Source organism: Heterocephalus glaber, unplaced genomic scaffold (genome assembly GCF_053883595.1).
Source record: "Heterocephalus glaber isolate CG9 unplaced genomic scaffold, H.glaber_assembly_v1.0 deba00001442, whole genome shotgun sequence".
Classification (NCBI taxonomy): Eukaryota; Metazoa; Chordata; class Mammalia; order Rodentia; family Bathyergidae; genus Heterocephalus; species Heterocephalus glaber.
This window is the reverse complement of record NW_028258296.1, coordinates 45,786,721-45,802,041: the sequence shown is the minus strand read 5'-3', so window position 1 is coordinate 45,802,041 and position 15,321 is coordinate 45,786,721. Positions and strand designations below refer to the sequence as shown.

General features: G+C 33.8%; 1 protein-coding gene across 6 annotated transcripts in view; it reads right to left on the bottom strand.

Moving 5' to 3' along the window:
* The window catches only part of Cept1 (choline/ethanolamine phosphotransferase 1), a 40,121-nt gene that overhangs the window by 9,226 nt on the left and 15,574 nt on the right, over positions 1 to 15,321 (bottom strand). For 5 of the 6 annotated variants that reach the window (XM_004853698.3, XM_004853701.3, XM_087213260.1 and 2 more), the window contains 2 exons: positions 14,557 to 14,698; positions 5 to 89 (listed from right to left, as the gene is read on the bottom strand). In XM_004853698.3, coding sequence (XP_004853755.1) covers positions 5 to 89; positions 14,557 to 14,698 — 227 coding nt within the window. Of the gene's footprint in view, positions 1 to 4; positions 90 to 7,113; positions 7,199 to 14,556; positions 14,699 to 15,321 lie in introns of all 6 variants that reach the window. The other variant, XM_004853699.3, reaches the window with a different exon arrangement.

Genomic DNA, 15,321 nt, shown 5'->3' with positions numbered 1-15,321 from the left:
TTACCATAGATTGCCAAAAAGGTGGTCCTCCAATCACTGCCAGCAAATGCATGATTATTATGAAGATTTGCACTTCAGTCACATCAATTCTGATTAGGTACAAAAAGCCGAAAAAGCAGAATTACTCAAAACAATTTCAAGTTAATTACTTGCAAGCACAGCAGCATTCCTCTATCATGCACAATAGGAAAAAAAAATCTCAAATACTGAGGAAAGGAGAAAAAGAGCCTTTTAATTTGATAAAATTTACAGAGCAATAAAAACCCCTCCTTTCCAAAGGAAATTTCTGACTCATTGAAGCTGGGCTATAACCACAGTTAAACCTTTCCCACCAAAAACAAAAATAAGGTATGTATGTTAAAATTCTCAGTATCAAGCAGAGGATTACATTGCATGGCTATATTGTATGAAATTTTACAATAAATACTTTGTAGTATCAAATGAAAAGAAAGAGTGAGCTTTAACTAAAGTAACATAAATCACTGAGTCCTTGCAAAAAACTTAATATAATGTAGATATATTCATTTGATGCCTGCCATAGTAAGCATGTGAAAAAACCAATCCATCCAATTCTGAACTCTTTATTCTCACTAGATTAACTACTCTTACATTTCTGGAAAGAAAATACTGAAAGCAGCCAAGAAGTCAAGAATTAAGTTTGGGATTGCTGAAATAATCTTATAATCAAAAAGAGACAAACATGGTGCAAAAAGACAGTAGAAATTAGAAGTCTGGAAGTCTGGAAAAAAAAAGAATATAGGCAAAAAGATTGAGGAGTAAAGCACATGCTGGTGTTCCTTTCCTTTTGTACACTAGCATTGCATAAAATCTTCAGATTAGCATTTTCAGATTACTGGATCCAAATGCATATATGTTTGCTTATACAGGTTGTTCACTACAGAATTATTTGTAACAAAAATTTAAAAAATCTGTTGAGGGAGTGGCTGTATAAATTATGGTACTTTTATACAATGAAATATTTTTGCAGCTATTAAAGACAGTGGGGCAGAAAGCAGCTCCCTAAATATTGACATGGAAAGATAACAAATATATACTAAGTGAAAAAAGTTGCAGAATGTATATAGACTAGTTTTTTGTATGAAAAAGGGGAGAATTATTCTTTTATTTTTATCAGTAACTGTAGGTCACATTTTTGGAAGGACATATTACAAACTAAGAAGAATGGTTACTTATTGGAGAGGCAGATAAGAGATAAGGATGAGACTTTTTACTGCACACCTTTCTATGGTGGTAGTTTTACAACAAAGTGAATTTATCTATTAAAAGTAACCAATCTAAAAAAATCAGGTATCAACAATAGCATGGGGGTTCAATTTTCAAAAAATAGAGTTCCCATTTCTAAAACTGATACTTAAAGTAGATAATCTATAATGTGAGCTTAAGATATATAAGCTCACTTGCCCTTGCTAAGTGGGTTGAAACGTCTCTTGAAAATAAAAAAAATGATGATTATCTGCTGAACAATGTTTCATTAAACAGAAGCCTATTTAGCTGCAAACAAATAATGATGTACTTATGTTGGTATATACATTTATTGAAAAAAAAATGGAAGTAGGCTAAGTAGGCTAAGAACAATCTGTAGAGCTGACCTGGTGAGTGGTGTTGCCAATAAGGGGAATTACACTCAGTAGTAGACTCAGGAGACTAAGCAGGTAGGTGTCAAAGATGATCAACTCTGTCTTGGGTGGAGGGTAGACATCTTAGATTTTGCTGGACATATGAAGCCGCCTTTTGGAAGGGGAAGGGCCAGAAGTATAGAATTACAAAATAAAAATGGAGGGAACCGCATGCAATTAATCTTTGTACCATGGATGAATAGAGAAGAGGAAACATGAAAGAGCTTTACAAAGTGTCAAATTGGAATTCTTTGGGAAAGTTTCTATAGTCTGTTTGAAATTTTGGAGGACAGAATTTTCTAAACTATTCAGATATTCTTATTGTGTTTAGATCAACAATGCCTTAATGTTAGGAGAGAGGGTCAGGGAAAACTTACCAGTTGGCAGGTAGTTAAGTATTTTTTCCTATTTCCTTATCTGTTTTATCGTAATCCTCTGAACTCCACATTGAGCCCTCCATTCTGAACCATGAGAACTGCCTATGACCACTCCTGGAAGTGTGGCTGTAATACTGACTAAGATTGACAAAGGGTGCAGAATGAAGCCATTGCCAGGATGGAAACGAAAGCAAGCTTAGAGAGAGATACGTGGCAGAAATTAACAATAAATAGAAGAGCCGATGATTCTGTTAGAAGAGTTTTTTATGTGACAGCCCACTCTGCCACCTTCCTGTAAGAAGTCTCTAAGTATGGGCTCAATTTACTTATTAGGAAGGGACTCATTTTAAAGTTTTTGGCCATGTAGGAAAGACATTATTTACAAGGCAGGATGTTATACATAGGCAAGAATTTGGCATTTCTGTAATCACTGTCTTATTATTACTATTTTAAAAATGTAGAGCTACGGATCATAATATTCCCAAGTGTTGGGGTTAGTCTTCAAAAGTAAAAGCCTACAAAGAAACTGACCACCACTGAAAAGAAAAGAAGTCCTTCAAGACACAAGGATATGCTATGTAAGGGGAAATGATACCAAAGTGATTTTTAAATGGAAAAACAAATCGCTTATCTACAGCATTAGATTTCCACTGCCTGAAGTTTTAGATGGAGAAAAGAAAATTTTCTGATCCCATGAAAGTATTTGAACTCTTAGCTATATTACTTTAAAATAATTTCCTATTTCTACTTTATTTTAATATAAGTTGTTTATGACAAAAAGAATTACCCCAATGGCTGTGGACAACCCTAAAAAAAAACTCTGGTCAGAACAAATGTAAACTATTACAAGCCAGAAATAAACACTGTTTTGACTGTTGCCACAAAAGAAAAATAGAAAAAGGCAAACCTAGTTGTGGGGCATAAGCTCTCACACACACTCTTTTGATGGGGAGGCTCTAAGTGTGGAGGCTCTAGCTGTAAATGTGGCAGGCCAAGCAAAACAACCTTTAACACCCAAACTAAATTCCTTGAATCAATCATTGGACATATACCAATGCTACTGATTAAGAAGAAAATAAAATATTCTTAAATGAGTATGATTTTAACTTCTGAAAGAGAGAATAGTGAATCTCTTTAGTTGAAATGAAGATCTCAGGGGGCCTTCATCACCACAGAAAGGCAGTTTAGGAATCTCACTTATTAGGATAGTTATTACAACAGAAGTACAAAAGACCCCGTAGAAGTTGGGTGTGGTGGCACACACCTGTAATCAGAAGGATTGCAGCAAGTTCAGCCTGTCTATACAAGACCAGCCTCAACTACATAGTGAGACCCTGTCTCAAAAGAAAAAAATAAACAACACAAAAGCCTCTAATAAAAGTGATAAAAGGAACTGGCTTAGGGCTTGGTGGCACGTGCCTGTAATCTGAATACTCTGTCAGACAGGAGGACTGCAAGTTCTAGCCCAGCCTGGGCAATTTAGTGACTTAGAGAGATCCTGAAAAAAGGGGGTGGGGTGGGGATGAAGGCTCTGAGTTCAATCCCCAGTACCTAAAAAACAAACCAGGAGGGGCATTTTAAAAAATTTTTTTGTGGTGCTGAGGATTGAGCCCAGGGCCTTATACATGCCAGGTAGGCATTCTACCACATCCCTAGCCCCTGACTACTTTTCAAGTTTCATTTTTTTTTTTTTGGTACTGGGGATTGAATTATTTCTCAGTGTTCAAAGAGCAAACAAATGCACAAACACATTTGGCCTGAAGTTTAATTCACTGTTAAGGGATATGAAAAGGAATTAAATGGCATTTTGTGAGAGCTGATAAGCATGTTAATAATTTTTTCCTAGATTTTTCTTTTTTGTGTGTATGTGGTATGTTTCATTCTGAGACAGGGTCTCCCTAAGTCACTAATTGCTCAAGCTAGGCTCAAATTTGCGATCAGACTGCCTTAGTGTCCCAGTGTGTTGGGATAACAGGCGTACGCCAGTGTACCAGGCTCCAGAGATTTTTAATGTATCCTTTCCCTCTAAAACCAGAAAATAATCTAATCTATAGTATCTTCTTCTACACATGTCATTGGAATATTAAAGATATACTTGCAGTTAATTTGTAAGTATAAGTGTGTTTGTGAAACTATTAACAGTAAATGTAAATATATTATAATTTGGGTTGGCTATTAGTTTGGAGAACACAGAATATGTTATAGGGATAAATTTACACAGTAAAATAAAACTTTGATTTATATAATTTTTCTTATGAATTTTTGTTAAAAAGAAGCATTTTGCTTAAAAAGTCATGAATTTGATGGTATCTGGAAACATTCTAGGATTAGATTGCTATTAACAACAAATTTATTAATAAATAGATCTGAATTTCTAGGGAATTTATGCATAACTAGAGCATGGCATTCATTATATATTTTGCTAGAAATTCTATGGGTGGGGTGGAGTGTTAGTGAACTGAACTAAAGATTAGCTTAGAAATTCAATATGCTATTTTCCAATATTTTATTTTCTAATCTTGTCAAGGGGTGAACTGGGCATGACAATTGTGTTAAATGACACGAACCATACAGTTAAGTGGTAACTTTGAGTATTTTTAATTCAAATGCTGTTACAGAGAAGTGTCTATATTTGAAATAAACCAACTTATTAAAAATAGCACTATCACATGAATTACTATATTGATCCTTGATTTTCTGTAACTAAAAAGAGAAAGCCCATTGAGTAATTTTGAGTAAGTGAAACAAAATGTAGCCGAAAGCTAGAACATGACAAGTCTTCTAATATAGTAGAACTAGAGTATAGGTTTCAAATTTAAGGAGAAGTTTACCCTTAGCACCTTTGGAAACAGTAGAGCTGAAAGGACAGCACTCTCACCTCATTTAGTAACTATTCTGGAGATAAAGGAATCATGAACTTATTCCTCCTCTCTATCACAATCAAGTCTAAAAGAAATTGGCAAACTATCAGGAGTTACTAAAATAGATCTTGTGGGACAAATGTTGGTCTTCAGTTTTTACTTGCTATTGTTAAGGTATCTATACATTTCAGGATGATGCTTCTGTATTCTAACACAATTTTTAAAAAGTGCTGGAATACAACAGGTGAAAGCTAGAAGGTTTAAATGCTAAAAATAAAATTCATTTAGATACAATTAGAATAATTCTTTCTAAAATTTTTTTCTTGAACTTTGTAAAAAAGAAATTAGTATACCTGACGATTTTACCTCAATGACTAGGTTAAAGTAATAAATATCAGGAGCAAAAGAAAATCTCTGGTTACTAACTGGTAAAAGTGAAGAAAGAATATCTACAAAAAACAGGACATATTTTGCAAACTTTTTTTTTTACATGTTAAAATGCATTTGTTTCCAATTTGTTATGTAAACAAGGTCAAAGTAAATAAAATAGTCACTATTCAGTTAAGAATATTGGTGAAAATGTTTGGTAAGCAAAATCAGCAATAAAAATGAGCTATCAACTAGGTGTGGTGGTGAACACCTGTAAACCCAGCACTCTGGAGGCTGAGGCAGGAGGATCACTCCAAGTTCGAGGCCAGCCTCGGCTACATAATGAATTGAAGATCAGCCTGAACTTCACAGTGAGACCCTGTCTCAAAAAATAAAAACAACAAAAAAATTGAGCTATCAAAATTATAAATCTATGCAATGAGTATAAAGCTACAGGTCTTTGGAGAAAGTATAAGACAGGGCAGTGGTAAAGAGAAGCTAAATACATGTAATGAACTATATATATTATTTTACTCTGGGAGTGAATCCCACATATAACTATGCAAATGCATTATAAATTCCATAGAAAATAGCTTTAGTTTTGCCCCTAGGACATGTCTATAATACTTCTCAGTATCTTCACACTCCAAGGGTATTCTGAAAACGATGTACATCTTTCACTTTTGTCTCCAAGAGCCATCATTATTGCCATTGAATAACTAAATTTACAAAGCTGTCATATACCTTCAGAAAGAACTTTGCTAACAAGGGATTATTTCTATTATATTTTTAATTTTTTTTCCGGTACCAGGGATAGAGCTCAGGACCTTGTGCTTGTGAGGCAGGTGTGGTGCCACTGCACTAAATCCCTGGGCCTATTTCTAGTATATTACTGAAGCAATATTAAAATGTTTACATTCCTTTTTAGGGAGGAAGGGGACTTAATATAGAAAATCTAATGCAGCTTTGGAAGAATGATCTGTCAAGTTTTCATATGGATAGTTTTCCAGTATTTCCTATTTCCTTTGGATTCAATTTATTCAAATAAAAATTATTATTCAACTTAGTTGAACAAACTGAATCTCAGCTGTGTTTTCTCTTGTACATGAAGTTTTCTACTAAAGTGTAAAGGATTCCGGATTATTTTACTAAGAAAATGTTTCCTAACAAATATTTTTGAACTTCTAAGGTTCTTAAGGTCAAAATCATACTTCTAATATGAAAGGAAAACATTGCATTACATTTAACATTTCATTATGTATAAATTTTTAAAAATGGAAAAAGGAAAGTATTCGAAGGATGGCTATAGTGATATGGAAAGCTAAGCACATTTAGTTTTTAAAGCACAACTAAGGGAGGAAAACATTAAACAAAACAGAAGTGAAAATAGCCTCTATAAAATTTTTATAACACCAAGATCATTATTAGTTTAAGCTGAAGAATGCTTAAAGGAAATGCTTAAGAAGAAAATAAGCAGAATGATTCCTACATTAATATAGAGTTCTCTCAACTTATCTAAGAAACTCTGCTTGTTTTATTGTGATTTTAAAATAAGAATCCCCCCCAAACCTATCTGGTGGTGGAAAGGAATTTTTAAAAAGAAATTATTATAAGAAGTAAAAATAGGCAAATCAGGTAAATGAAAGGAAGAACTGGCTTTAGGATCAAATTATCAGAAATATTAATTAATAGGGTGGATTTTTATTGCCCTATTATACATTAAAATTATTTGTTTTCTAATAATCTGTAAAATAATCTGCAAGATTTTTGATTTTTCATTTTAAAAATTACTCTGTGCATGACAAAGGGGCTGTCTTTACTGAGTTCACACCATTGTTCATCACACAGCATGAATATTCTAGCAGTTACCGTGAAGTTCCAGAACCAAGGCCCCAGAGCTCCTGTGAGAAGCTGGCATATTACAATTATGATCTGGGACTCTGTAACATCGAATCTATGCATAAGGAAACAAACATTTCAAAATAACTTCACTTAGAGATAAAGAGCCCTACTAAAATAGATAGTAAAAACATTTAAAATGTAGCATTTTCCTTATAAAGACATCTAAAATTTAATTATGCAATTTATATACTATTATACTGTCTTCATGCATATAGATACTTCTTATTCAAATCAAACTAGTAGAAAAGTTTAAAAAATTAAAATTGTAACACTGAAAAAATTGCTTGTAAACAGGCAGCTGGAAACAGTACTAAAAACAGTCAACTCTCACTTATTTAGGAGTGGTGAATACTACTTGTCAAATAATTATACTGCCTATGATATAGATCCCTTCAGTATTGGAACTATCTAGACTTGCCTGTAGATAGGAGCTGCAGTCCCAGCCCCTGACTACTTTGCAAGTTTCATTTTATTCCTCTGTGTTTAAGAGAGATACCTAAGAGATCATAAATGCATTTGGCTTGAATTCTAATTCACTATTTAATGAGGAATACAAGGGGATTTAAATGACTTTCTGTGAGAGCTGATAAGCATGCTAATTATCTTTTCCCAGAATTTGTTGGGATTTTTTTGTTTTGTTTTTTTTTGGTACGGGGGATCAAACTCAGGACCTTGTGCTTGTGAGGCAGATGCTGGAACCACTGAGCTAAATCCCTGGCCCTTTTCCCAGAATTTTTAGTGTTTTTTCCTCTGTAAACTCAGAAATAAGATATTCTAATATATGTTTCTTTCCAGAAGCCCCAATGTACATATTGAAAACCCACCGATCTCTACACTGCCCCAAACTTGATCACACTCTGAACTGTGCTATCTCAAAATATTAGCAGATACATGGTATGTGGAAAGAATGAAAGAATCTAGTCAATGTGACTTCTCTTTGGGTATAGACAGAGCAAAATTCAAATTGGCTATTGCCTGATAATCTCGAGTCCAGAATCTTTTTATTTTTCTCTTTTCTAATTCTACACCAGCATTATAACTCTCTACTACATTGGATTAGTTTATTAGTGGTTTAAAAAAAAATCCAGTTCAATCACTAAAATTTTGGAACGCAGATAGTGACAGAAAAAAAACAGTATAGCTTCAAGTAAACACTACATCAATCAAAATTAAGGACTGAGGAATGCCAATAAGATGTCCACAATTTTACCTAATGGTCAGAGCCCTCACCTAGGTTTTACAGTAATACAAATTTTTTGGAGTATTATTGTAACAACTGATAAAATTAAGTAGACAGAGCTGGGGTTCAAAGGAATGCATCACTGCTAAGGAAAAAAAAAACTGTACAGGGAAACTAGAAACTGAAAGGAATATCTCTAGCATTTAATAATTCATGTGCTCAAAGTCTTAAACACATAAAAATAAGCAGATTCCATATAGGTTCTGACAGAACATTTCTTAATTCTTTTTGCCCCTAGTACTGGAGGTTGAGGGCCTTTGTACTGAGCTATGCCCCTAGTCCTTTTTAAATTTTGAGATAGGGTCTCACTAAGAGGCTAAATTGCCCGGGCTGGGCTTGAATTTTCTATCCTCTTGCCTCAGTTTCCCATGTTGGGATTATAGACATGTGCCACACCACACTAAAATCTTCAACAGGAAATGGATTACACACTAACAAACAATAGTTCTCTATTATAGGAAGTCTTCAAATTATTATTTACAAGTTACTTGGATAAGATGAACTAGACATATCAGACTACCACTGGAATAGTCTATTAACTGTTTTCTTTGGGGAGGGGGGTGTTTTTTTTTTTTTTTTTTTTGGTACTCAGGATCAAACTCAGGACCTTGTGGCTTTCGAGGCAGACGCCGGAACCACTGAGCTAAACCCTTGGCCTGGTTTTCATTTAATTATTGAGGAGAAAAAATAGGAAGCTATTTGCCCATATGGAAATAAATGTTTGGTGGTATGATTTTTAAGCTAATGTAAATGCAAAATCTTAGAAGCATGAACTGAAAAATGTAATAAATGTAATGCAAAGATCAGTAGTTTACTTAGTGTAATTATAAATAAGTATGTAAGAAAAATAATACCTGTAAAATTAACAGACTTTATAAATAGAAAGAATATTAGAGAACATCTAATCTAAAACTCATATTTTATAACTTAGAAAATGAGGGTCATGGAAGCTATGAAGCTTGCTTAAAGTGATATATAGATGAGATTATTTGACAATAACATTTGAGTCAAGGTATACAGGCCTAGCCGGGAGTTGTGGTGCATGCCTGTAATCCTAGCACTTGGGAAGCTGAGGCAGGCTGAGTTTGAGGCCAGCTTGGGCTAAACAGTGAGTCCAAGACTAGCCTCAACTATGTAACAAAACCCTGTCTCAAAAAACAAAAAGCAAATCAAACACCACCACCCCATCCCCCCCCAAAATCCCCACAAAAACAAACAAAAAACTGGTCTGAGTTCAATTCTAATTGCTTTTTTTCTCTGATAAAGATAACTTAGAGAATTGTTTTCTGAAATAATAATTTACACAAAAGTTCCACCTTTACAGAGTGGAAGAGTACATGTTTTACATAAGTATAGTTTTATTAAAGATTGTTTAGGGTTTCTAAGCACTGAATTTATAAAAATGACTCCATGTACATCTTCTAGTTATAAACTTAATTTAGGATTTGAGAAAGGAAATGTCTATTGAGTACAATCCATAATTATTTTAAAGAAAGTTTAATACATATTTACTAATGAACTTCAATTCATAATAATCTTTGTTTACCAACCCAATCCTTCCATTAAGTTTCTAATCTCATTTACCTTCCCAATCTTTCATATGTAGGTCAGCAAAAATTCTAGAAAGCTAAGTGAGGTTAAGAAAAATCCCACTGAATGTTCAGTACTTGTTTCTGTCAAGGCTCTACTTGCTCAGTGCAAGAGCACTGTAAGCCAGGGGTCTGTCCAGATGGAATAAGTACTAACATTCTCTGCATGGGGCCCGCTTTCAGCTGTGACCAGAATACAGTGCTGAAAGATACAGCTCATAATTTCAGAAAAGATGATCCAAAGAATATTTGCCTTCTTATAATGCTAGATTTTGAGAAGAAATTACTTATGAATGAAAGTCTTGTGCCAATTTTGTTAAAATCTTATGAGCAAACTTAATAGCAATTAAAGATAGTGACAGTAAAAAGCCTAATGAGCCAGGTGCAGTGGGTATTCCTGTAATCACAGCACTTAGGCTGAGTCAGGAGGGTCCCACCTAGGTGAATTAGGGAGACTCTATCTCAAAATAAAAAATTAATAAAAGGGGCTGGGGATGTAGTTAAGTGGTAGTGTATACCTGGGTTCCATTCCTACTACTGGGAGAGGGGGGAACTATAGAAAAACAAAGAACAAAAAATTTCTTATTTGGGAAACATTCTATTTTATAAAGTTATTAAAAGTATAACCACCTGGATCACATATTGAAGGAATTTTTCAGGATTCTTTTTACTCATGCGTGTAACAATTTTTTAAAAAGCAATTCTAAGAAAATTATTTCCAAGGAAGATTCCCAATGTTCTTAAGACTGCTTTCTCTTTCTTCTAAGAGTAAAAAAATGCTTTAAAAAACTTCTTTACTTGGGCCAGGGATTTAGCTCAGTGGTTCCAGCATTTGTCTCGAAAGCTCAAGGTCCCAAGTTCAATCCCCCGAACCAAAAAAAAAAAAAAAAAAGGAAATATCTTCCTTCCTATGGCCAGGCATGGTGGCGCACGCCTGTAATCCCAGCACTCGGGAGGCTGAGGCAGGTGGATTGCCAGGAGTTCGAGGTCAGCCTGGGGTACATAGTGAGTTCAAGTCCAGCCTGAACTACATAGCGAGACCCTGTCTCAAAAAAAAAAATTCTTTACTTGAGCTACTTTTGTTTTGTTCTTTTCTTGATAAGCAAAACAAAATTTTTACTTTCTCCTCAATGCATACAAACTTTAATATTTAATCTACTATATCTGTCTATCCATAACCTCTTGGAAAAATATGTGAAACCTAATCATATTTTAAACTTCTTTAGGTACATATTTACGTATTCTTTATTCCTCTGTTGCAAAGCCTGTTTCTATGAATGTTGTAGCCTGCTTTCAATTTAAAAAATACTGTTGCTTTAATGCAAATGTAGAACTTCTAAAAACTGGATATGATTCTCAAATCAAAACCAATCCTTTATATTAACATTTAACTTAAAATCAGATGTTAACTTTAAACTAACTTCAATTATTACTAGATTTTTTTCTGAAAACAGAAATATCAGCAAGCAGTTTAGTCTCAGTGGCAGTTTCCTTATGTCTTGTCCCTCTAGCTACTATTCTAGGACTTCTTTGGTTTCATATCTTCACCTACTTTACTCCATAAATTCTCTCCCTTGTATCTTTTTCTCACTCAGTATCTTTAACCTATTAGTGGATTTTTTCTGCATGTTCAATTTTTTAAAATTAAAAATACAAAACTCTCCTAATCTGGAGCCTATATTGTCTCCTATAATCAATGTCTCCTTCCCATCACAGTCATAAGTAATCTTTGTAATGTTTAATAAGCAGTACTCTAATAAGATTCACTACAATATGTTTCTGCCCCATCATTACTCAGAAACTACTATGGATGGTTCATCTTGCCAAACTCAGTGTATACTTTTTTGTTCTCATTTTGAGTCTTGGCAGCATTCAGTACTGTGCTTTGTCGAAATTCATTCTTCATCTAGTTTTTAATTCCAGCATGCCTCTGCTGATTCTGGTTGTTCAATAATTTCCATGGACTTCTTTTAAAGCTTTCTCCCTCAGGTTTTCTGCTATTCTCATTCTATTCCTTTTTTTTTTTTAAATTTCTCATTCTATTTCAATGTCTAACATTCTTCACACACACTTTCTAAGTAGAACTCTCCCGTAAAATAGGTCCCTTTTCATCCAATCACCCAAAGAGTCATCCTAGTATCTACCCCCTCATTCATCCTCTAAACCCAAATAGGGATATTCTATAGTTTCTACCTCTTGTTTTCACTTTTATTTTTATTTTTGGTTTTCTGAGACACTGACTTGCTCTGTAGTACAGGCTAGCCTTGAACTCCCTATGTCACATAGGCTGGTCCTGACTCCCCAAGTGATAAGATTATAGCAAATGCTACTGTGCCCAGCTTGTTTCTACTTCTAAGTTTCTAGAATCTATCCCTTTCTCTGCAGAAGCACTGCTGTTTGTGTCAGCTAGGGCTCTGTCATTCATGTTGGTTATACTGATGATTCTAACTGATCTTCTTGCTCTGTCACAATTTACTTTAGTTTATCCTTTCCTACAGAGACCTTTTAAAGAGGTACTTTTGTCATTCCCTGGCTTTAGTTCTTGCAAAAGTTCCTCACAGATTCAGGATAAAAGTCCTTACGTTTTAGCATAGCACAGAAGGTCCTTGATTTTCTGGATCTTTGTCTCTTTATTTCCTGCTACTTCCCTACAGGCATCTTATGATTCCACGATATGGACCTGCTTGCAGTTCTGCAAATGCAAACTTCATCATAGGAAAACACTATGTGGGAAATTCTAAGACTGTTGATACCAAATCACTCCTAAAAACACTGTCTATTTGCTTTTCTCTTACTTCCATGGATCATTTTCTCTTTCATTTAGTTTCCACACCATATGGTTGATGGTAGTTTACTTGGAAGAGACTACATTAAGACTAGTTTGTAAGTAAGTTTTCAAAATAAAGGCCTGAAAAATTAACTGCAAGATTCAATCCCTAGTATCAGAAAAAGTTAATTGTGAGATAATAAGCAATGAAACATAAAACTATGTGAAATCCAGATATAACAAATCTGCCATTTCTGAAAACAGCAGCATTACTAAAAATTAAATTAAGACAAACCAAATGATCATAGAAGTTTATTATATTTTGTAGTTACCTAAGGTAGAGAAAGAGTATGAAAATATTAAATACAAAATGTAAACAATACTAAGAAAACTGCACATTTTCAATTACTGTTCTATACTAGAACTCTTTAATATTTTCTTAGCATTGATCATTTTATAAACTGTTGATGAATGCATTGGCCTACAATTTTCACTCAGACACTCATGTCTGTTATGATCTCTAATAATGATAACACATCAAGATGGGCCTTAAACCTATTTTCTACACACATTTAGTTTGAAATTAATCCAATAAACTACATTTAAATAGTTATCATCCAACGTATCAGTAATTATTCAGTTACTTCCATAAGGACATCTTAATTTCTATTTAAGTAAATTTAGGAAATAATTTTCTGAACTTGTAGTAAGTGATGGAATTCTTATGTGTTCTGGCTTTTCTGAGGTGTAGAAAGCTATGTTTACCAAGTATTTAAATCTATTTTTAAAAATCTATGATTCACCTCAGAGAATGGCTTATTTCTCTTGTCATTTGCTAGAGATTTTTATTGTGACATTTCATGAAGTACACAGTCTTTTCTCAAGTTTTTTCTCTTAGAATTCTACACCATGAAAAAAGAATAACTTAAGTAGTCCAATAGGACCTATAATACTTAATAGAAAAAACAATGGTGGGGCCGGGGATTTAGCTCAGTGGTTCCAGTGCCTGCCTCGCAAGCGCAAGGTCCCGAGTTCGATCCCTGGTACCAAAAAAAAAAAAAAAAGAAAAAGAAAAAATAATGGTGAATGCATCCTTAACCATGTTCTAAGACTGGTTTTCTCATTAATCTTTATGGAAAACTAGTGATCTACAGACAGAAACTCTTCACTTAGGAGTTTAAAAGATGCTTATATTTCATTTTAAAATTCTCATTCATTTCAATGGCAGTAATAAACTATATGATGTGCTCATGTCTACCAAATTATTCAGAGCTAGTTTTACAGATTCATAAATAAAATGTGAAAAAAACCTAATTAATGGCTGGGGATTTAGCTCAGTGGCACTGCTCCTGCCTCGCAGGTGCAAAGTCCTGAGTTCGATCCCCAGTACCAAAACCAAAACCAAAACTAAGCTATGATATTTAGAGATGAGAGTTACCCTTTGATCTCAAAAACTATCTTATCTTTCCAAAAATGCATTTTTATATATCAAAATACAATATGGAATTAAGGTGAATGATGGTAAGGGAAAAGGTAAATTTGCCTGGAAAGACAAATGGAGATAGAGAAATATGAAGCGGCTACTACTTTTCATATTGCTTTAAAAATACTAGTTTGGAAGTTCTTTATTACCTTTTAAAAAGAGTAATAGAGGGACATATGACAGATTATTAGTGAACAAGTATAAATAACAGTTTCTAAACTTTTTATTATACTAATTTAGTGATCTGATAAATTCTTGATACTCAAAAACCTAGTAAGCAACATTCTCATATTTGAAAGCAAAAACAAAATTACTAATAAGCGTTACTTACATTCCAAACCGCAATGTTCCAGAAACATACGTTTGCCAATGTGCACAATAGAACATAAATGTGCCAGCAAAACAACAAAAAAACATCCAATCAGGATTTGTCCCAAGTTGCACTGCAATACAAGTTCCAAGAACCACAAAAACTGCAGAAGAAAAATCACAATGAAAACTTAACAATTTGAATAACAAATATTAACTGAGCCAGACATGATTTTAGATGATACAGAGAGAAGATATCCTGTGAATACACAATATTCTCTTATTTATCAGTGCTTAACGAGAAAGTAGGATATAATCTTTTACACTGACTTTTACCTCATAACTTCAATCTCTTTTTTCACTATACTATTTAGTGAAACCAAAGATCTTGAAAGCAAAAATGAAATATTTTGCTATTTATTTTAGTAGTCTCTTAATTTACTGATAGCGGTGCTAATGACCAGTAAAAAGTTACAAGGCAAAGCAGCAAAAGAAAACAGAAAAACAGAAAAAGAGCCTAAATAATCCTACTTGCTTGAGAATGGTAACTGCCTTTTATTATTCAGCAGATATGGGTAACATGTAGAAAAAAACTTCTTAGAATAATTTGGAACTAAAATTACAATGCAAAAATGAGTGTCATTTCAAATAAAAAAAATAGGATACCTGACAGCTGGTTGAATAGCCTATTAGACACCTAACTAGTTTTATTCAATGGAACATTCGAGATTTTCCTAACTTGACTTTTAAAAGTTCTAGGAGCTTAGTTGTTCTTGCTTGTGTACTA